Source organism: Macadamia integrifolia, chromosome 8 (genome assembly GCF_013358625.1).
Source record: "Macadamia integrifolia cultivar HAES 741 chromosome 8, SCU_Mint_v3, whole genome shotgun sequence".
Taxonomy (NCBI): domain Eukaryota; kingdom Viridiplantae; phylum Streptophyta; class Magnoliopsida; order Proteales; family Proteaceae; genus Macadamia; species Macadamia integrifolia.
The window spans coordinates 5,178,682-5,199,349 of record NC_056564.1 but is presented as its reverse complement, the minus strand read 5'-3'; the positions used below and the strand labels follow the sequence as shown (position 1 = coordinate 5,199,349).

Here is a 20,668-nt window from a genome sequence, read left to right as displayed (position 1 = left end):
TCAGAGGATCAATTGAACAAGTAAATCATCTTTACTTGTATTTATACTTCCATTAATATAATAGTTTGTCAAAGTCTTATACCTATTGCATGGTTATTGTTTTACTTACAATAGGCCCTGTTATAATTGATGTATTTGTCAATAATATTCCAGACTCGGTTCCTTCCCCAAAAATATGTGAAAGAAGTTAAAAGTGGAATAAAGGAAAAGTAAGGGAAGGGATTGTCCTCGCAATATTGTTTGGTGGTGACTTTAGTCTGGAGGAGGCTCAACTGGTGAAAAGGGTTTTCTGAGCAAGCGGCATCAAGGATTTAGGGGACGGTAATGGTATCGGTATCGGTCTCTGTCAATGCCGATCCAATACCGATCCAGATATCTATCGATTTTGCCCCTAATTTTTTACTATTTTACTTATAAAATGATCCAAATCGATCAGGGATCGGTCTCAGCCAATACAGCTAATCCCACATCGATACTTGAAACCATGAGCAGCATAGGTAATGCACTAACAAGGAGATACAAAACAATTGGAGAAGAGAATCATTTCATGTAAAAAAAAAAGGGGAGAGAGAGGGAGAGAGAGAGAGAGAGAGAGAGAGAGAGAGAGAGAGAGAGAGAGAGACAAAGGGTGCTAATATATCCTTCCTTAATCAATGGCCATCGTTGCATGGTTCGATGAATGTTTGGTTTTTTTTTATACCCAGGGTATTTGAATCTTTGACCCGACTAATCCCTGGGGTCATTGTGATACCGCTTACATAGGACCGGGTTAGTCCGAGACAGAAACTCTCATGTGGTGGCCTCAAAAAGTTAGGTGCAACGACGAAGATTTGATCATGGGGCCTCGCTTCTTGAGGCAGAGCACCGTGTCCTGTCCAAGCCAGATGTGAATGAAACCAATCCACTCATGATCACAGGAAAGAGATGTGAATGAAACCCGAATCACATTTGAATTAGATGTGGAAGATGAAATCATGAAACCAATCCACTCATGATCTATTTCATGCGTACAACTGACCCATAAAATAAAATGAAACTTAAGAGAATGAGAATGGTTTCTATTTAGCTAGTACTAGCTAATAAGTTAGTATTATACGTTGTTGATAGAGAAACCTCAACCACCAAAGCATGAGAGCCTGAGAGGCAACCGACCAGCACAAAACCCTAAATCACAATGCAATGAATACCTAATATCCCGTATATAATATCAGACAAATAAACTTTACTAAACAGCCTTCAAGGTGGCATGCATCATAATTACCATGACGACGAAGAGCTCTTCCCCATGCATTAAGTGGTTCCCACTTCCCACTTCCCACTTCCCACTTCCCACTTCCCACCCTGAACCCTAAAAATCCCCTTCCTGGGTTAGTTCACTGAAATCGGCAGAAATGGGGATCGGACTTGATCGGCTCCAATTCAAATCGAATCGGACAGAAATAGATACTGATTTTTGGCCAATCCCATATTGGTGGATCGGTAATCCATCTGATATCGGCTGAGACTGATACCGTATCCAATAAGGATAACTAAATCCCTGATCAAACCAGAATGGAACAGGAAGTTTTATCTCACAGTGGAATGCTCGACGCAGAGATTCAATGCCATGAAATCAGGTTAGTGGGACTATTAGACTGATATAATCAAATCATCTACATTTCCCTCCGCTTCAACCTGGAACCGAAAGGATTAATGTACTTCAATCAAGCTCTCTCTCTCTCTCTCTCTCTAGAGTGGTCCACTGGGATATCAAACAAAAGTACCAGACAGAGTAGAGGGACATACTGAGGCAGCATGATATACTTGAATCCATGATTGGAGGGTCCCAAACTCCCAATATGCCACACCTCCTTAGCTGTAGTGAAAGCGTGGTTTTAGGCACTCGAGCCAAATATGCATGCAAGCACAGACTTCACCAATGGCTACAATTATATCTGCAAAAAGTCAACTAACAATGAGGAGAGAGAGAGAGAGAGAGAGAGAGAACATTCCTAATCTTACCAATATCAATTCTAGTGGCATAGGATTCCCAGACAGTTTTTGGCTTGTAACATTACATATATATTCAAGCCATGTAATGATTTCCTAGCACATGAATCATTTAAATATGTTTCCTCTTCTTCCTTGAAGAGCCCGCACGCCACCCTGAGTTCTTTCAACCATGCAGAAGCTCCTGGCAAAGATGAGGAGTAGACAAAGCTTAGTACATCTGCTCTTGGCATTTATCCTCCTTGCAGTTGCAGCTTCAAACTCCCATTTCTCCAATCCTACCATGGTTCAAGCAGTAGAAACAGGCAAGCCACTTACCTTCTCCTATTACCTACATTAGTTCAGTTCACTTTGCCAAAACTATGGTTTCCAAGTGTGAAATATATACCATGTAACAAAACAAAGTCTCCCTCTTGGATTTCTTTCGACTTCTGACCTGCAGCTTCTAATGGATCTTACCTTATCCAGTGGTGATCACAGCTGCTTTCAGGCATGGACCTGCAGAACTTGGATCTCACTCCACCTCTCGATCAACTTTGGCTACTTGGGTGAGTCACAAAAGTTTATTCTGATGATCACAATTACTCTCCTTTTTCTTTCCATTTTAGCAAAATGCTATAAACAAAATGCATACAGCATGTACCTGAACTCTTCCTGTGTGCATGAAAAGGAGAACACCAGAAAAATGACCGGGAGGAAGAAACGTAAAGTTCCATCCGGACCCAGCCCAATTGGAAACCAGCATTCACCAACTAGGCCATGAATGGATGAATTATGCTTCTTCTGTCTTGCAAGTAGAAGAGATTGTAGTGATGTTCCTGTAGCTGAAGGTGAAGTACTTTTAAATTTGGAAAACTTTAGATGTCTAAAGTACTTATTGTAGCAGGATGAAATTTATTTCCAGATTCAGATGATAAATAGCTGACTACCATTCAACCATCCCACAATTTGAGGTTGACTATCTAACCCAATATCATCCAACAAGAAGGATATAATGCACATTTGGTGTGTTTTACCCTCCATATTTTTGAAGATGTGATCAAATTTCAAGTTTAAACTAGAAATAATAGATTGAAATTTAACGAGGTAAAGAACCACAAAATAAACTTATTTTGTTCTCTCTGTTAATTTCACCAACAAAAAAATTGAAAGCAGATTTTCAGACTGATTGTGTAGACCAAATAGCCATATTTACAAAGTGGAGTTGATTTCTACTAGCACGTCAGTGATCCACATTCTCAAGGAGGACACCAGATGTTGCAGAGTTGTAAGAATGTAAAGTTCTCATCATAAATAAAACTTATTTTCCCTTCCTTCTCCTAAAAAAAATTACTAATAGTATAATGTTTTATACAAAAGTTTCATAACTCAGATAAAATACCTCCAAAGATTTTCCCTTCAAAAAAAAACTTCCAAGAATGTCAATTGTCATTATACGTAGCTACACTCACCCACATGAAGACTAGTTTCATGTGATTCATCGTTTTTTGTTTTAGAATGATTTTCTGGCAGTGGATATAAGGGCAATTTGAGACAAGAAATTTTTCTCATGACACCATGAACTATGATTTTCTTTTCCTTCCGATAACTAGTTGATTTTCATGATTTGCAACAGAATGACTAAGCCAACATAAAAATGGCCATTATATATATTAACTAAATACCCATTTCTCACCAAAATCACAGGCAATGAATGAATATATACATGATATGTTTACACCATGCGTTTCCGCCTTGATCGCTTGCCTCTCCTTGGCCCAGAATAATCTGGAATCTGTTTGCTACCACCAGAAGCATATGCCTCTTCAAGAACTTCCTCATCCTGCCATAGATCATCATTTAGTTTATGAATCGCAAGATCTGGGAAGAGTATATTCCAAATTAATAAATATATTGAGTCTAGAATGCTGGACCTCAGATGCAATCCACAAATTTTATTGGAATTTGTCAAGCTGCCAACTGTGAATAGTTATGGGCATATAGCACAACAAATGGCATTTGGCCTTCCATTTTCATCTAATTTTCTCCTCCTTTTTATCATTTGGGAGGGGGTGTCAAACCATGCCTTCAGTTTAGACCGGTATTGTTGAATGCTTAGAACTAAGAATGGAACACCAATATCACAAGGCCAATTGCTACCAATGGTGTCTTGATGACCATAACTCCAGGAAAAAAATGATGATTTAAAATAAAATTTAAAGAAGAAGAAGAAGAAGATAGCCTAGGTAGAGGAGCCAACTGTCCAATACCTACTGCTTCACAGTCAAGTGAATGGATTGTGTTCATGTAACCACATGAACATTTTCTGGATGGTATTTTTTCTGCCATAATTTAGGATCCAGAACTGCAAAAGATGCATGATATCTAAGGAAAAGGAACAGAAGAGATTATTTTTGGAGGGCTATCTAAAAGATATGCCTTCAAGAGTTCCATGTCACCAAAGTATATTAATCTAAGTGAACATAAAGACATGGCAATAAGATTTGTGTGCTTGCAAACCAGAATGTTGGGAATTCAGGAATCAACATTTTCTTAGAACGTGTGCAACTGAGAAGCAAAGTTGAGATGGCTTAGTGAAAAACCCCAGGAAGTAAAGAGCATCTGAGAATGCTAGGTATGCCCCCAATAGGTGAGAAAACAAAGGAGAATTGGAAGCAGACAGGATAAATGATGGTGCACCGTACATGTAAGAAGTGCTTTGGGACAAGTGGAAGGCCCCAAAGAAAGTTTGTGGAGTAGTGGACTGGGGAATCAAGAATTCAAGAAAGGACTTGAAGATAATCTTTAGAGCGGGATGGCAGTGATTGGAATTGGGCTATGATGATGATGATGATGATGACAAACATCAAAAGGTACATGGAAACAGAAATGAGAATAGTTGGGCCCTGGCACTTTAAACATGGACAGGAGATTGGAACCTTCCATTCCACAGCTCCCACATGGGATACCTGCAATGCTAGAAGTCACGTGATCAGCTGGTCCAAAAGACGATAACTTTCAAGAAAGATCAGAAAATATTGGTGCTCCAATCTTTTTTGGTCACAAAAATGGAACGGGTTGCTTTGTTGCAACTGTACGAATATTAAAGCTTACAACCATATAATGGAGCTTCAAGCCCTAGTCTTTGGAGTTATCTTCTAGAGGAACATAATATGGTAGGTCCCGCACATATCATTTCAATGCAAAGGAGGGGTGATTGACAGCTTTGATCCTGTCCAGTTCTATCACAAATTGTTTTCCATGCACAGGTTACAGAAACATCAGACTTTTTGGACAAGACATGGCATCAAATAATGACGTCATATTCATAGAGAAGTTCAATCGTACCTTATCCTTGATCTCTTCATCAGCCTCGTCCCCAGAACCAGATGTAGAAGCCAGAGTCTGAACTTCTTCTGCTGGAAGAGCTTTGTTTAGTTTTTTCTTCCTCTCTTCTTTGAGTTGCCTGAATATGTTTGTTGTATTAGTGACTGAAGGAATAAACAGCTGGGAGACTAAAAATACAATATGAGAGATGTAAGACCCACCTATCACGAGTCCTTACTGGCAGAGAAGTTGCACGTTTTGCACGACCTGCAGTATTGATGTCACTTGCATTCTCGCTCACAACTGGTTTTGTACCACCTAAATTCCGTAGCCAAACTTGTTGTGCTGTACTGAGGACATTGTTTGTGAACCTAAAAACACCAAGGGAATAACATACTTCAAAATAACAGAAGATACAGGTTTGCAGAACAAAAGCTAGATGCTGGGGTGTGTTCCGTTTCTCCATTGTGTTTTATTCATCACAAATAATAAAAAAATAAAAAAGCCAGGATTTTTTTTTTTAACGGATGATTACTGAACACCATTGCGTTACAGATTTCTTGACTAAATTAGTGAGTTCAGGAAAATTGTCAAGCATCATTAAGGAGTTACAAAAAGTCCCCGGTATAAATTCTATAGGGGCAAATTGTTTCTACTGTCAACTCTCAGATAAATGAGAATATGAATGTACAGTAGATGTTATGGCTGCATCAGCAACATATATATCCGTTACTTATATGTCAGTGGTTGCTGGAAAGGTTCATCCGAGGAGAGATGACCATATAAATTGTTTTTACGTCACTCATCAGATTTCAGATCATAGAAAAGCATAAACGAGACGATAAAGTTGTATCATAAGAAATGATATGGCTGAAGTGTGTGATATGGATGCAAACATATGTATGAAGTTAATAGAGGTTATTATGGCAAAATCTTCGTATATGAGCTTCACAAGTGCCAAATAAAATAATAGCTAATCAGACACCAACCAGTAGATTGACAATCCTGATGGGACAGACAAGGAAAAGTAACCAATCATGAGAGGAAGGAATTTGAAAATGAGAAGCGTGTTCTTTTGAGCTGGATCATCAGTCTGCCAAAAAGAAAACTTGATTAGTCTTCCAAAATGCTCAAAAAAAAAAAAAAAAAATTCAAAAGAGGAAAGCAAGGGCCTAATAGATAAAGTTGACTCTCCACCTGGGGTGGCTTCATGAGTTCCATCGAAACATATTGAGAAACAACGAGAAGGACAGGTAGAACAAGGTATGCTACAGTATCATGCCAGCCCAACGGTGGATGTCCATCCTGCATGGAGGGATTATATATTGCATGTCATCTATATTGGATGCATAAATTTCTGAAAAAAATTGCCACTCACTGCCTCTGTGCCCCAAAGCTAATCTGCGTGCTTTTCCCAACAAAAGTCTGAGAACTCAGCCATTGTGTGGAATATTGCTAAAACAATGGATGTTTATATAGGCAAGTATGTACTTTAAAATGGAGGATATTGCTAGTAACCCACATACAAAAAGTTGAACTAGTAGGAGAAAGCTCACATGCAACTGTTCACCTTCTTTCCCTTAGTTGTCCATTTTATTGTATGAGATTTTTGATAAATTACTAATGTAGACTAATCCCGAACCAGAAAATCCAGCAAGAGACTAGTTCCATACTTAAATTTTGGTTAATTAGGGTATCATTATTTTTAAACATAATAAAAATGCATTCCAGGTTTAGGGAACACAACCTGGACTAAGAGTCAAAACTGCATTTCCACCCACAAACTGCAGGTTTCCCCATCTCTAAGCATTACAGAGATATGCTACACAATTATTAGTTCAAGTCAATATGGTCTGCATTATCCTCAGCCGGCATAAGACATTCATGATGAAGGCAATGAAAGATGGTGACACAAATAATTAATTATTAGGCATCTATAGATTAGAGCAGAAAGCAAAGTTAGGTTCGTGTATCTGTTGAACCAAAAGTTTTATTACCACAAATGGAATAAGCCAGGAAACACCAGAACCATTTTGGCGAGCAGCAATTGTGGTGGGGCCTCCCAAAGATGGAATCCAAAAGAAACCTTCCGTCAGCAGTCCCTTAAAACAAAAGAGTTTATAAATCAGTTGCCATGGTTTTATCAGTACATATACCATATATGATCATAGAACACCTAGAAAAAAAATTGCAAAATTAATCTTTTGTTTACCTCATTTGCTACATTTGAGAGAGCTTGATATAAACCAATCCAAACTGGTATTGAAGCTAAAGTTGGCAAACACCCTGTTCAGCCTCAGATAGTACCGAGATATCAAGAACTATTAGTAGTATAATAGAATCAAGAGTAAGAACAGTAAATGTGGTAAGAAGGCAAACAATAGCCACATGTCCTTGAGATAGAAATGAAAATAAGATAAACCAGGGCAAATATCCTAGAGAGAGAGGGAGAATATTGATGAGAAACTACTGATCACCATCAAAATCTGCAAGAAATAAGTAATATAAAGCAGAAGTTTATGATAGCGGTGGCAAATATGGACTAATCCAGATCCAACCCAGATAAAATCCCAATTTTGGGCAAGGACTTATCTGTATACAACCCAGCTTGGGTTGAGTATGACCTGCAATTGACCTCCTCTGGCAATTAATGTGACAAAAATAACTACCGTTGAGTTTAATTCATGCCAAAAACACCTCTTTTTTTTTTAAAGATTTGAACTCCATAACTATTAGTTGTAACTCACAAAGCTCAAACCAACTAAGCTAACTTAATCTATCATTATTAAATTGAAATATCTCTAAATAGGACAAATAACATTTAGAGGCCCCAATTGAAATCCAAAACACCAACTTTTTTAGTTCCAACGTGACATAATTGTCTGAACCCAAATTTTGGAAGAGGCATGTTGAGGTAATGGAAGTTGAATTATAACATCTCAAACAAGTTGAACATTAATATTTCTTCCCTTTCAGGCTTTGTGGTGATTAGGACTTGTTGAAGATAATTGGTAGTTGCAATCATCTCACCCACAGACAATCCATTAAGGGTGTCATTGACATGAAAACATTCATTTACTCCTCAACTTCTACTTTCTGCTTGCCTGATGGATTTCCTATGGGGATTGCATTCGCTGGACCTACGCATCTGGTCCACAAGGACATGAAGGGGACACGAAGGCCTCATTAATTTACCTCAAAAATCACACAACACATGGATGTTGAAAAATCGCCACCAGTGGCTCCAATTTTCAAGGCATAAGCTCCTCTATCTATGGATGGGAAAATTCAAGTATTTGGGTCATGCTAGAAGCTAGTATAACCGCAAGAGTATAGCTTTAGCCTCACCCTCATTCAACTAACAGCTAAAAACAAGAGAAAATTAAAGTCATATTCACATTTACATATGGGATGAAATTATATACATCGGGAATCCATAATCATTTAACAAGCCAAAATTAAAGTCACTAACTAATAAAGAAGACTGTCAAAACTATACATTTAATACTCCAGTGAGTTTCCCCAATTAGTACAAAGAAGAAAATATTACTGCAATACAAACGCTAACCGAAAGACACACCTGCCAATGGGTTAACACCAGCTTTCGTATAGAGGCGTGATGTCTCAAGTTGTATTCTTTCCTGACAGTAACATAACAGTAAAAACAAAATAATAAGCTTCAAATTGCATGCCCAGAATGAATATATGTTACACACTTTAATCTTCAATATTCATTTTCTATGCCACAGACAAAGTAAGGATGTGACTCTCCTCAATATTAATTTTCTCAGCTTTCAGAATCTGTCTTCGACTCTAATGAACACGCTGAAATTTCATTCAAATGGATATTGTTTGCCAATGTCAACATCTTATTTAAAAGTTCCCTTTTTCTTTTTTGGGGGAAAATTCCAACCACTGACACATTATTTTTGGATTACTCCGCTGAATCACTTATCATTCTTCTCTTTTATTCTAATTCTTTGGATCTTAGTTTTTGTTTAACTTTTATATCACGGAGACTGCAGAGAAAGGAGTGCAGTGCTTACTTGGACTATTCTCATGCTCAAGGTTAGATCTGTTGGAGCAATTAAATCTGAGTTCTTGTTTCTTTCTCCACCACTATTCTCTTTATTTAGTTTATTGGCAGAGGAAACTGATTTCTATGTCAATAAATCATCTCTAACTTAATTTCCACAAATCGCTACCATCCCCTGCTTAATCTTATCTCCCAAGCCCTAGCTGACCTCATACTGAAATCCCTCATTCCCATCAACTGCCCCATCATCCACTAAACCCTCATTTGTCAATAAATATCACCTCCCCACTGGTTCGCTAGAACCTCCTATGTAAAACCCCTTAACACCCTGATCTGTCCTTCACCTCAAATCCCTCTTCCTTCTGATAAATCAAGCACCCTAGAACCTTCCTCCCCCTCCCCCCAGCCAGCATAGAGAACAATATTTTTCTATGAAAATTTAATAATTTATTTCTTAATCCAATGCCGTTACAAAACCTAGTACTTGAATCCATAAACCCAACACTTGTAAAGGAAGGAAATGAAAAAAGAAGGTTTTTTTTTTTTTTTTTTTTTACCTGATTCCCTACATATCTTTTTTGAATCGCTTTAATCTTGGGCTGAAGATTTTGCATTGCAAGAGTTGATTCAACCTGTAAACAAATCAAAAACATTATACAGTGGCATAATCATTCAACAACAACAATAGACATTACATGGACACATCCAATATTATCGGCTCATAATTTTAAAACTGAAACTAAAAAGTTTCAATGAGTATAAAAACAAAGTAAGAAAATTTATTTAAAAGAATTTTCATTATTGTTATTATCATTATCGATGCCTTCAAGTAACTATTTGAGGCAGAAGTTTCTTCCACCTTCCAGTCGATCCAGAGCCATATATAACATCAAATCAGGTGCTTCCAATTTTAGCTAGAAATATATATCATGTGATTCGAATCATTTTTTACTTCCCCAACCCCAAGCTCTCTGCAATCTTCCTATCCTTTTGAACATTCAATATTAAACACCTCTTGCACGATTCTGTTATTAGTCTTCATTGCACATATCCAAAACATTCAATCAACAACCTCTTGTTTGACTCACAATGTATTCAACTCTTATATTCACCCATTCACATGATGAGTTTGTTTATGGTTTCATTTCTTATATTATTTTAGCTCATCCACTTCATCTTGGTGAGTTGCATCTCTGAATTGTTATTTCTCAATAAATCGAAGTTGCATCATTAAGCATGGTGAATGTTAGAACTATCTTAAAAAACTTCTCTGACTTCCCTCAGTATATGTTGGCAAGCTCCAGTTAAATTAACTCCATGGCCCCAAACTCATCAATCCTATATATAAAAAATAAATATAACTAAAAGAAAGTGATTTCACATATTTCATGGTCATCGTACTTATCTGATACCTGAGCTCTGTTCCTATTGTTTTTAAAATTGGACTCCATATTTGATTGGTTATGGTTAGCAATACATGCTTCAACTTAGACAAGCTATACAAACACCACACAATACATTTTACTTGGAGGAAGTACACACTTTCTCATTTACATTTTACTTGGTGGAAGTACACACTTTCTCATTTGCCCAAGTTACAATGGCAGAATTGATTTTCACCTGTTTCTTTGTCAAAGGAAATGTAGCCGCTTTGACAAGAACGGTGAGCAAGATAATTGCAAACCCATAAGCGTAGGGAACATGTACAGCTGTAAGTCCATCTTCCAACACCTGCAACCAAATCAAACATGTGAATTATCCACATATCATGCTCCCATCTTTCTGGAAAAGTTTTCAACCAATGTCCTAACGATATAATTGTTGCCAGAAGCAACCCAACGAACAGCTTTTGAAACAAATATCAGAACAAGACTGAGACATGATCTAAATTTGATGTATAATTTATCAACTTCCAAGTACGCCGTAAGTCTTCATTTACTGATTCATTTACATTATCTCATTAGATTAAGCAGAGACATTAACAGTATCAGAATGTATAAGCCCCAGAGAATGATGGATTAGATGTAACCCCCAGAACGGTATCGGTATTAGTACGTATAAGCCCCAACAGTATCAGATATAAAGATGGTGATTATCAGACACTGCTAGTCACAGAGTTCAACCACACCTGTGAGCCGAGCAATCCATTGTCAAATACGCAATTCACATATAACCCTCAGAGGTTTGCATACCCTCAACAAACCGTAAACTACACGACCGAAACTTCCACCTTAAACATTTCACATTCTGCAGATGAAAGAATACCTTCAAAACAACTTCCATCCCGTCTGATATGAATCCAAACCAACCACTGTTCTTCTGAACCGCGGCATCAGTAGACCCAGCAGCAGCACCAGCCGAATCCGTCGCGACTGCGGCATCAGCAAGCGTGTATAATAAACTTTCAGCTCGGCTAAAAATTCCATGAAAATCGATCGAAGAGTCTAATTGGTGAAGAGAAGGAACCTCATGGAAGCTCAATTTCACCCTTGTACCGTTGAATCTCCGGTGAGGGAACCTGCTAAAGCCATGGCCCAGAAGAGAAGGGAGAGAAGTACCAAGAAACTGAGAAGATGAAATTAGAGCTTTCGCCATGGTTTCAGATTTCAAAGCTCAATAAGGAGAGGTTCAATTCAACTTCTTTAATGAGGATAGTGACGGAGAGGCAGTGGAACGACGAGAAGGAAGGAGAGAGAGTTGGAGGTATATTTCCATTATCCAAATTCTTTTGGTAGCGAAGTGAAACCACCAGTTCACTACAGAGTCACATACCGTCTCCAACGGGAAAAAGATCCTCCCAAACATCTTGAGATATTTTCTTCAATGCCGTGTTTGGATGCCAGGAAAAGAAATGTGAAGAAAACAAATTATATAGATGCTTAAATGTTCATACTTTTTGTTTTTTGGGTCTTCGTTTCAGTACACTCGTAAGTCGTAATTGTATTTATCCTCTCACTTTGATACTTTCATCAATGAATCTCATTCAAAGAAGCAATTTGGTAGAATCTGACAAGTCTACTAAGTACTAACCAAGTTAGGCGGATTTTTTAGACCATTAGAACTGCGGTTTCAAGAATCGGGATTAAATAACTTATTAGGCTCGTATGATTCTTGTACGAAAAACCCTAGATGCCTAGAATATATCGATTTTGAGGCCGACCCAACAAGATTTCACCTTTTGAACTCATTATTTGATCCAATGGGTAGACCAATCCTAGCTGCTGAATAGGATTGATTCAAACTTTGGTCCGTGAAAGCTTTCATGTCAGCATGTATTGACATGTTAGATATGGTTATCCAACACATTTACATTTTTTTTTTTTTAATTTGGAAGAAGGGCTATTCATTAGAACGTGTAAAGGCCGTGGTTTGAGGATTATATATATCCACCAACCACAAAGTGGAGTTCGCCCAAATAGTTGCATATGTAAGCAACAATGCTTTCCTAGTTAGAGAATCCGCAACATCATTGGAGTCTTTAAACGTAAGAGAAATGGCACGATGCAAAATAAGCGAAGATATGCCAAATGTCCGCGATCACAAGATGTGCTGAGGAGGGCAGAGCTTTCCTTGGATTAAGAATATAAGAGATCAGCTCTTGAGAGTCTGATTCCACCAAGAGATGATCAAATCCTTAAGATATTCCATGGAGAAGGCCAAACTACATAGCGAGCGCCTCACCTAGAAGGCTACAATGGAAGGATGCTGGTTCAGAACTTGCCAGTAAAGGAGCGTTTGTATGATTGCGAATGATGAAGCTCATAACCCCAAAGATAGTAGGCAGGCAAAGAAAAGCGTCACAGTTTAGTTTGACATGTGAAGGAGAAGGAGGGGGACTAAGGTCGATGGTGGAGTGAAGCTAGAGATGTCGGAGAAGGAGGTGGGGTGGGTGATGAGGGAAGATTGGTGGAAGGATAGGGGTTTTTTGCCTTGCAGAATTTTGAGTGTTCTTGGGTTGCTAGCTTGATTACCAAGGGGGGACCATTTTTCCTTGTCTAAGAGGAACACCATTTTTCCTTGTCTAAGAGGAACTCGTCTATAGCATGCTAGATGTACTAGACAAGAAAGATGTAGAGGCCAACACATTTACACTTAAGACAATGGATTTGTATTTCTTCTCAAGTGGGTTATGATCATTCTTTCAAACAGCCAGAATTCAACACCGATATAAACCAAGGAAATGAGAATCTTCTATCCTCTTGGCCAAGTAGTTTGAATCCAGTGTTGATTTGATTCATAGTGATCAAGGAACAACAAAGTTTAAAATGGGCTACAGAGTAAGGTTCCATATTGATCGTGTTATCAGGACAAGTCTTGAGAACCCTTTCCAACCATGATGGTTTGACGCAGGAGCATCCCACAAACGTGTGAAAATCGTCACCAACCACTACACCGATGCAGTGAGCATCGGGTGACTGGGAGCCCCTTGGGACGTGTGCCCGAATGCTCTCAACTGTCCAATGCTCACCACACCTCACCGCTTGCTATAGAGGATGTGGACTCCCCACAAAGCCATGTATTCTAGAGAGCCCTTTCCAAAGGGAGGCGATAGTGAGAGCAATAGAGGGAGGGGGTGTTGTGGGAGGTGGTGGTGGTAAAATCATGATGCATCTAAGATTCATCCAAATTTTAGACCCCAGTAGATTTGGATGTACCATGCATTCTTTTACTTTAAAACCTATAGTTCCATTTTTAGTAATCACTTATACATCATGGGGCGAAAAAGTATTATCAATGTTAACCTATGGTTCTAGTTATAGTAACTTTTTCAAATATTTTGACCTAATGATCCACAATTCCATATAGTTATGTTCGGAAGCCAAGGAAATAAGAAAAAAAAAAAAATAAGGAGAGAAATAGTTACATACAAAAATTATCGTGAAATTATGATTTTATTTATTGCATTTTTTGTACTATTTTCTTTTCTTAGTTACCAATTATGCCTATATGCAGAAAAGATGGAGTTTCCCTCTAGCCAAGTTGAAAGTAGAATTTCTCCCACGATAGTCATAATTGCTTTTGAATAACAACAGAGTAATTAATAATAAATTTGTGGATGAATTCTACATCTTAGGTAAATGAAAAATTTATGAACACTAGCTTAGTCTAATGGTGGCAGTTTCGACATGAAGAGTCAGTCTTCAGAGGAGGAAATCGTGAGATCAAATCCTATCATATGTATGTGTGAATGGATGAATATGTGTAGGGATAGGTGGGCACTAGCACTAAAGATAAAAGGAAAATTTTGAACGGTAGAAAATAGATTTGATTTTATGGGCGGTTGCCAAGAGATTGGAGAACATTTCTCATAGGACCGCATAATTTGACCTTATGTAATTTTTATCAAAAAAATAAATAAATAAATGAAGTGGCTGTTGTCAACTTGGTTTATAATACATTGATTGTGATACTCTGGTCTTATTCTGCCACCATTCATCTGAATCCAAAGGGCCCACGAGAAACTAACTATTCGTAATACGCGTTCTAAAGTTGACAAGCAACACGTGCTAGAGACCGTTGGAAGTTATAGATCGACGGTAGGGAATTTTTCTTCAAATATGAATTCATTATATTTTTAGGTGTTCGAAAAAAGACCACACCGGCACATCCCATGGGTTTGGGGATTAGAAATTTCTGGAAATCACTAGAAGAGCGAATCTGAACCCTAATGTGAAACGTGGAGGTTAGTTCTTTACACCGTCCATCTTGTTCAATCGGACGACTGACAAGTTTCCACTGGAACATTCTGGAAACGAACTCTTAATTTCTATATAACAAACTCTCCACGCCTCTTTAGATCTCTATTCTTTTGCAAAACCTAGCTCCAGTACCTCTTCTTTGGAGGAGCTATCTCTGTTTCATTTTTCTGCTTTTTTCTCTGTTTGCCTTCGTCTTTTTTCCTTTATTTTTCTGTGAATCGATTAAGCACTAAACAATGGCAGCCAAAGGTGAAGGTCCAGCGATCGGAATTGATCTAGGGACGACGTACTCTTGTGTTGGTGTATGGCAACACGATCGTGTTGAGATCATAGCTAATGATCAAGGAAACAGGACCACTCCTTCTTATGTTGCCTTCACTGATACCGAGCGTTTGATCGGAGATGCGGCGAAGAACCAGGTCGCGATGAACCCAATCAATACTGTCTTTGGTGAGATTTTACTATTTTTGTTTTCACTGTAACCTAGATCTGCTTTTTCTCCCTTTTTTATTTTGATTCTTAGGTATCCTTAAAGTTAAGAAACCTGTTTTTGTATCAGATCTGGCTTTACTATGTAGTTTCCTGTCTAGGTTGCTCAAAATTCCTTATTTTGTTCATAGATTCGGTTGCAGGGTATGCTTGTTACCTCTTGTAGTTTTGTTCTTCTAGTGGTTATCTTTTTGGCTTGATTTCTGTCCAACTGCCCCACGATAGAGTTATATTGTAACTAGAATGTTATACATTTCCTTGATTTTCTCTGTATTAGGGATTTGTGGAACGTGATCTATAAACAGGACGTACTTATAAGCATTTTCTTTCAATTTCTCCGTTTTAGAAATGATTGTTTTCTGTAAATAATCCGGATAGTTAAGATTTGAGATTTTGGAATCAGAAATTGATTTTAATCTTCATAGCCTGACGTTCACGATCCCAACAAAAGCTTCAAATTTCCCCTATAAACATTTAGTTTTTCTTTTATACATGATTTATAATAACCCTCCGTTTTCGATTTTATCTTAGTTTTGTTTATATATTTATTTGATTATTGAAGAATGGAAATGCACTTTTATTCAGATTCCAGTCTCCTTGTTTGTATTACTTTTTAGGTTTTGTCTAGTGCGCAATTTTTGAATTTCTGTCTTTGATTTACATGCGTTCAGTTTAAATCTTGATTCTTAAAAGGCAGTAATTAATTTGGGACTCTTACTCTGTTCTGTGGATTTATGCTACCTTTTAAGGTTTTCTCATATGATATTGTTGTTCTTGTTCTGTCTTTGATTTACATGCGTTCAGTTTAAATCTTGATTCTTGAAAGGTAGTAATTATTGTGGGACTCTTACTCTGTTCTGTAAGTTTATGCTGCCTTTTAAGGTTTTCTCATATGGTATTGTGGTTCTTGTTGCTGTGTCATCAGATGCAAAGCGGTTGATTGGTAGGAGATTTAGCGACTCCTCAGTTCAGAGTGACATCAAATTATGGCCCTTCAAGGTCATTCCTGGACCTGGTGATAAGCCAATGATCGTGGTGTCATACAAGGGCGAGGAAAAGCAGTTCGCTGCAGAGGAAATTTCTTCCATGGTCCTCATTAAGATGCGTGAGATTGCTGAGGCCTACCTTGGTTCTACGGTAAAGAATGCCGTTGTCACAGTACCTGCTTACTTCAACGACTCTCAGCGTCAGGCAACAAAGGATGCTGGAGTCATTGCGGGCCTCAATGTCATGCGTATCATAAATGAGCCCACGGCAGCTGCCATTGCTTATGGTCTTGACAAAAAGGCAACAAGTGTCGGTGAAAAGAATGTCCTTATCTTTGACCTCGGTGGTGGTACCTTTGATGTTTCCCTTCTTACCATCGAAGAGGGTATCTTTGAGGTTAAGTCCACAGCAGGAGATACTCACCTTGGAGGAGAGGACTTTGATAACAGGATGGTGAACCACTTCGTCCAAGAGTTCAAGAGGAAGCACAAGAAGGACATCACTGGAAACCCCAGGGCTCTCCGGAGACTGAGAACATCTTGTGAGAGGGCGAAGAGAACCCTCTCTTCCACTGCTCAGACAACTATTGAAATTGATTCTTTGTACGAGGGTGTTGACTTCTACTCTACTATTACCCGTGCTAGATTCGAGGAGCTCAACATGGATCTTTTTAGGAAGTGCATGGAGCCTGTGGAGAAGTGTTTGAGGGATGCGAAGATGGACAAGAGCACCGTCCATGAAGTTGTCCTAGTCGGTGGATCTACTAGAATTCCCAAGGTCCAGCAGCTTTTGCAGGATTTCTTCAACGGGAAGGAGCTCTGCAAAAACATCAACCCTGATGAGGCCGTCGCTTATGGTGCTGCAGTTCAGGCTGCCATTCTCAGTGGTGAGGGCAACGAGAAGGTGCAGGACCTATTGCTTCTCGATGTTACCCCTCTTTCCCTTGGTCTGGAGACGGCCGGAGGTGTCATGACTGTGTTGATCCCCAGGAACACTACAATTCCCACCAAGAAAGAGCAGGTTTTCTCTACTTATTCGGACAACCAACCCGGAGTGTTGATCCAGGTGTACGAGGGCGAGAGGACGAGGACCAGGGACAACAACCTCCTTGGAAAGTTTGAGCTCTCTGGTATCCCTCCTGCTCCCAGGGGTGTACCTCAAATTACAGTGTGCTTTGACATTGATGCCAATGGTATCCTGAATGTCTCCGCTGAGGACAAGACGACTGGACAGAAGAACAAAATCACCATTACCAACGACAAGGGTAGATTGTCGAAGGAGGAGATAGAGAAGATGGTTCAGGATTCGGAAAAGTACAAGTCGGAGGATGAGGAACACAAAAAGAAGGTTGAGGCGAAGAATACCCTGGAGAATTATGCCTACAACATGAGGAACACGATCAAGGACGAGAAGATCGGGTCTAAGCTTGCAGCGGCCGACAAGAAGAAGATAGAAGATGCCATCGAGGCAGCCATCCAGTGGCTAGACAGCAACCAGCTTGGGGAGGCTGACGAGTTCGATGACAAGATGAAGGAGCTAGAGAGCATCTGCAACCCCATCATAGCCAAGATGTACCAGGGAGCTGGAGCTGACATGGACGGTGGCGTGGATGATGATGCGCCTCCTGCTGGTGGAAGCGGTGCCGGTCCCAAGATCGAGGAAGTCGACTAAATTTAACGACTTCTCTTTAATAATTTTTGAATACCCAATATTTTGTTGTCCTCTCTTCGTTTATTTTGAGAGGATAATTTCGTCGTCGTGCCCTTTACCACTTTTTCTTATATGCGCTATTTTTTAGTTTTATTATATTTAGGATTTCTATTTTTCTCGAGTCACAATACTTTTATTTCTTGCAATTAATATGATGCTTATTCGGCCCAAGTGTATTGCTTACATTTTGTTTAGATCTCTTTTCGATTTTCTTGATCTGTCTTATTCTTCAGTAATTCAATATCCACTCGAATTATATATTTTTAATTTGTTAATTAATTCAATTTTCGACTAAGAAATAAAAGTACATTTTTACCCCTAATAATAATATAATTGAAATTAAACGACCCACCCAAATACTTATAAAAGACCTATTTTGGGACCATCATCTTTTTTTGTCTTTTCACATTTCCCATCTCTTTTTTTCCCAACGTCGATCCTCTACCATTTTTTTTTTAAATAAAAAAAACAAGAAACTACAACTCAAAGCCATGGTTTCAAGTGTAATATCGACAACAAAACAATCTATCCAAATCCTTATGAAATAACTGTTTTGGGACCACCATCCTCTTTTCATATTTCCCATCTCTCTCGCTCTTTAGTCGTCAATCAGAGATTACCTTAGTTAAAAAAAAAAAAAAAAAAAAAAAAAAAAAATTTAGAAACTATACCTCAAAGCCAAGGTTTCAGGTATCCGTATTGTTTCAATGGAGATACCTAAATCCTTGACTCAAAGCTATCTAACCTTGAGCATTGCATTGCAGACGATGGATTTGCAATATATGGTGTAAATCAGCATAAGTAACGAGCTCAAAAAATGCGACATCTGATTTACTTTCAACCGTGTTTTGAACTTCGTTTTTTCCATATGCCGTTTCCAAATCAAACCCTGAAATTCCAATTACCTAAAATTTTCCCGTCTTTGTTCTTTATGAATCTAATTTTTGAAAACTCACCTAATCTCAATTAGAGAGGGCAAAAAACAGAAGCTCAGAAACCCTTTTCTTACCGTTTTGGAGTGCAAAACTCTAATTCATTATGGTTACAGATATGTAAAATTTCCTTGTTTGTCCAAAACCCAGAGCTGAAGCAACTAATTACGCACCATTTTCAGTCTTTGAATTTTGAGGGAAATAAGAGGATTTATTACTCTTTTCTGGGGAAGTTAACAAAAGAAATCGTATAAACTGATTTCGTTATCATATAAGAGATTCAATCCTGAGGAGTGAAGCAGATTGGATTAATCCTGGTGAAATCATCTGGGTGACTGGGTCTAATGGAGACTCTGATTCTTTGTTCCGTCAGCTTGATTTAAAAAGGAACTAAATACTCTATGAATCCCTTCCTCCCTTGAACCCGAGAAGAGGCTCGGACAAATGAGTTTTTTTTTTTTTTGGGTAGAGTTCGGACAATGAGTTAACCTAGGAGAAAATGGGTTTGGAATATATTGTTTTCTTATTTTCTTTAAGAAAAAGGTAAAAACATAAACTCAAATCTATAAAAGGGTATTTTGGTTATTTAAGAATTTAAGAATTTAGAACCTAATGACCTCATCACTTAACGGCCTCATGCTAACAAATTGAGGCTAGTTGTAAGAATTTTAAATTGTAAAAGAAGTTCATGTCATTTTATCAGATCGTGGAGGGGAGGAAGGGATTTCATTGAGCCTTGTCTAGGGGAGAGCTATGTAATTTTCCCGTTTTTAATATATATGAATGTGGAGCGCCATAGAGCTAAATCACTTCTAACAAGCAAGTTGCCGCCTCCTCTGGCGTTTCTCCTTGCTTCAAAAACCCTGGAGCGGCACCCCTCCCTCTAGGGATTTAAATCTCGGGTATGGTCTCAGTTGGGATCTCTACTCGTATTGCTTTTGCTCGGTCGATTTTTCCCCTATTTTTCATGAAAGAAAAATATATACTTTTCTTAACCGTTTGATCCATATCCATTATCCAGTGTGGGCGTTAGTTTGGGTGGTGAAATTGGGGAGATAGTGGTGTCTTGTTTGTTTGAGTCCAGGAGTGATGAGGTGGGATCCAAGCACAACTTCTGATCCATCATCTTAGAGAGGATTGCCACGGAACACAATGAATCTTGGACTTCTAATCCTCGACTGAAACTTTAAGTTGTTAATCTTAGGTTGCGTTTGTTAATGTTTCTGTTCTAGAAATGATGTTTTGTGTCAAAAACAGAAATTTCAGTTTCTGTGTCAAAATATCTTTTTTTTTTTTTGGAACGGAATTGGAACGACGGAACTACCTTTTGTCGTTTTGTAATTCCGTTTCTGTGTTTTTTTTTTTTTTCACTTTTTGTTTCAAAAAAGAAGAAACGCACCATAAATGCATCAAATGTTTTATTCCGTTTTTTCTTTTATATAGAACGAAAAACTCCAGAAACATTACCAAATGCAGCCTTACATCTATTAAACCCAGTGTTTTTTTTTTTTTTTTTTTTT

At 38.3% G+C, this 20,668-nt stretch overlaps 3 protein-coding genes across 4 annotated transcripts; 2 read left to right on the top strand and 1 right to left on the bottom strand.

Moving 5' to 3' along the window:
* The first annotated feature begins 2,107 nt into the window (after nt 1-2,107).
* Nucleotides 2,108-2,928, top strand: LOC122087359. 2 transcript variants are annotated; one of them, XM_042656455.1, is made up of 3 exons: nt 2,108-2,294; nt 2,470-2,537; nt 2,660-2,928. In XM_042656455.1, exons 1-3 carry the CDS (start codon nt 2,162-2,164, stop codon nt 2,750-2,752), a joined length of 294 nt encoding a protein of 97 aa, XP_042512389.1. In that variant the 5' UTR covers nt 2,108-2,161; the 3' UTR covers nt 2,753-2,928. The 2 variants fall into 2 exon arrangements, with proteins under 2 accessions (XP_042512389.1, XP_042512388.1); XM_042656454.1 differs by having other exon boundaries at nt 2,458-2,537.
* A 611-nt stretch (nt 2,929-3,539) lies between these two features.
* Nucleotides 3,540-12,104, bottom strand: LOC122087358 (inner membrane protein PPF-1, chloroplastic-like). Its single transcript, XM_042656453.1, has 11 exons — nt 11,597-12,104; nt 10,952-11,062; nt 9,889-9,963; nt 8,876-8,936; nt 7,508-7,581; nt 7,293-7,397; nt 6,493-6,600; nt 6,285-6,388; nt 5,517-5,666; nt 5,317-5,434; nt 3,540-3,811 (listed from the first exon to the last, which is right to left on the bottom strand). The coding sequence occupies exons 1-11, from the start codon at nt 11,924-11,926 to the stop codon at nt 3,704-3,706; spliced, it is 1,344 nt and encodes a 447-aa protein (XP_042512387.1). The 5' UTR covers nt 11,927-12,104; the 3' UTR covers nt 3,540-3,703.
* A 3,024-nt stretch (nt 12,105-15,128) lies between these two features.
* Nucleotides 15,129-18,387, top strand: LOC122086297 (heat shock cognate 70 kDa protein 2-like). Its single transcript, XM_042655048.1, has 2 exons — nt 15,129-15,480; nt 16,445-18,387. The coding sequence occupies exons 1-2, from the start codon at nt 15,267-15,269 to the stop codon at nt 18,175-18,177; spliced, it is 1,947 nt and encodes a 648-aa protein (XP_042510982.1). The 5' UTR covers nt 15,129-15,266; the 3' UTR covers nt 18,178-18,387.
* The last annotated feature ends 2,281 nt before the right edge of the window (nt 18,388-20,668 follow it).

Coding starts and splice junctions, on each gene's coding strand:
- LOC122086297 (XM_042655048.1), top strand. CDS start 15,267: ATGGCAGCCAAAGGTGAAGGTCCAGCGATCGGAATTGATCTAGGGACG. Junction 15,481..16,444: donor CCCAATCAATACTGTCTTTG/GTGAGATTTTAC, acceptor CTGTGTCATCAG/ATGCAAAGCGGTTGATTGGT.
- LOC122087359 (XM_042656454.1), top strand. CDS start 2,162: ATGCAGAAGCTCCTGGCAAAGATGAGGAGTAGACAAAGCTTAGTACAT. Junction 2,295..2,457: donor GGTTCAAGCAGTAGAAACAG/GCAAGCCACTTA, acceptor TACCTTATCCAG/TGGTGATCACAGCTGCTTTC. Junction 2,538..2,659: donor GATCAACTTTGGCTACTTGG/GTGAGTCACAAA, acceptor GTGCATGAAAAG/GAGAACACCAGAAAAATGAC.
- LOC122087358 (XM_042656453.1), bottom strand. CDS start 11,926: ATGGCGAAAGCTCTAATTTCATCTTCTCAGTTTCTTGGTACTTCTCTC. Junction 6,389..6,492: donor AACTCATGAAGCCACCCCAG/GTGGAGAGTCAA, acceptor TCTTTTTGGCAG/ACTGATGATCCAGCTCAAAA. Junction 3,812..5,316: donor ATGAAGAGATCAAGGATAAG/GTACGATTGAAC, acceptor GATCTATGGCAG/GATGAGGAAGTTCTTGAAGA.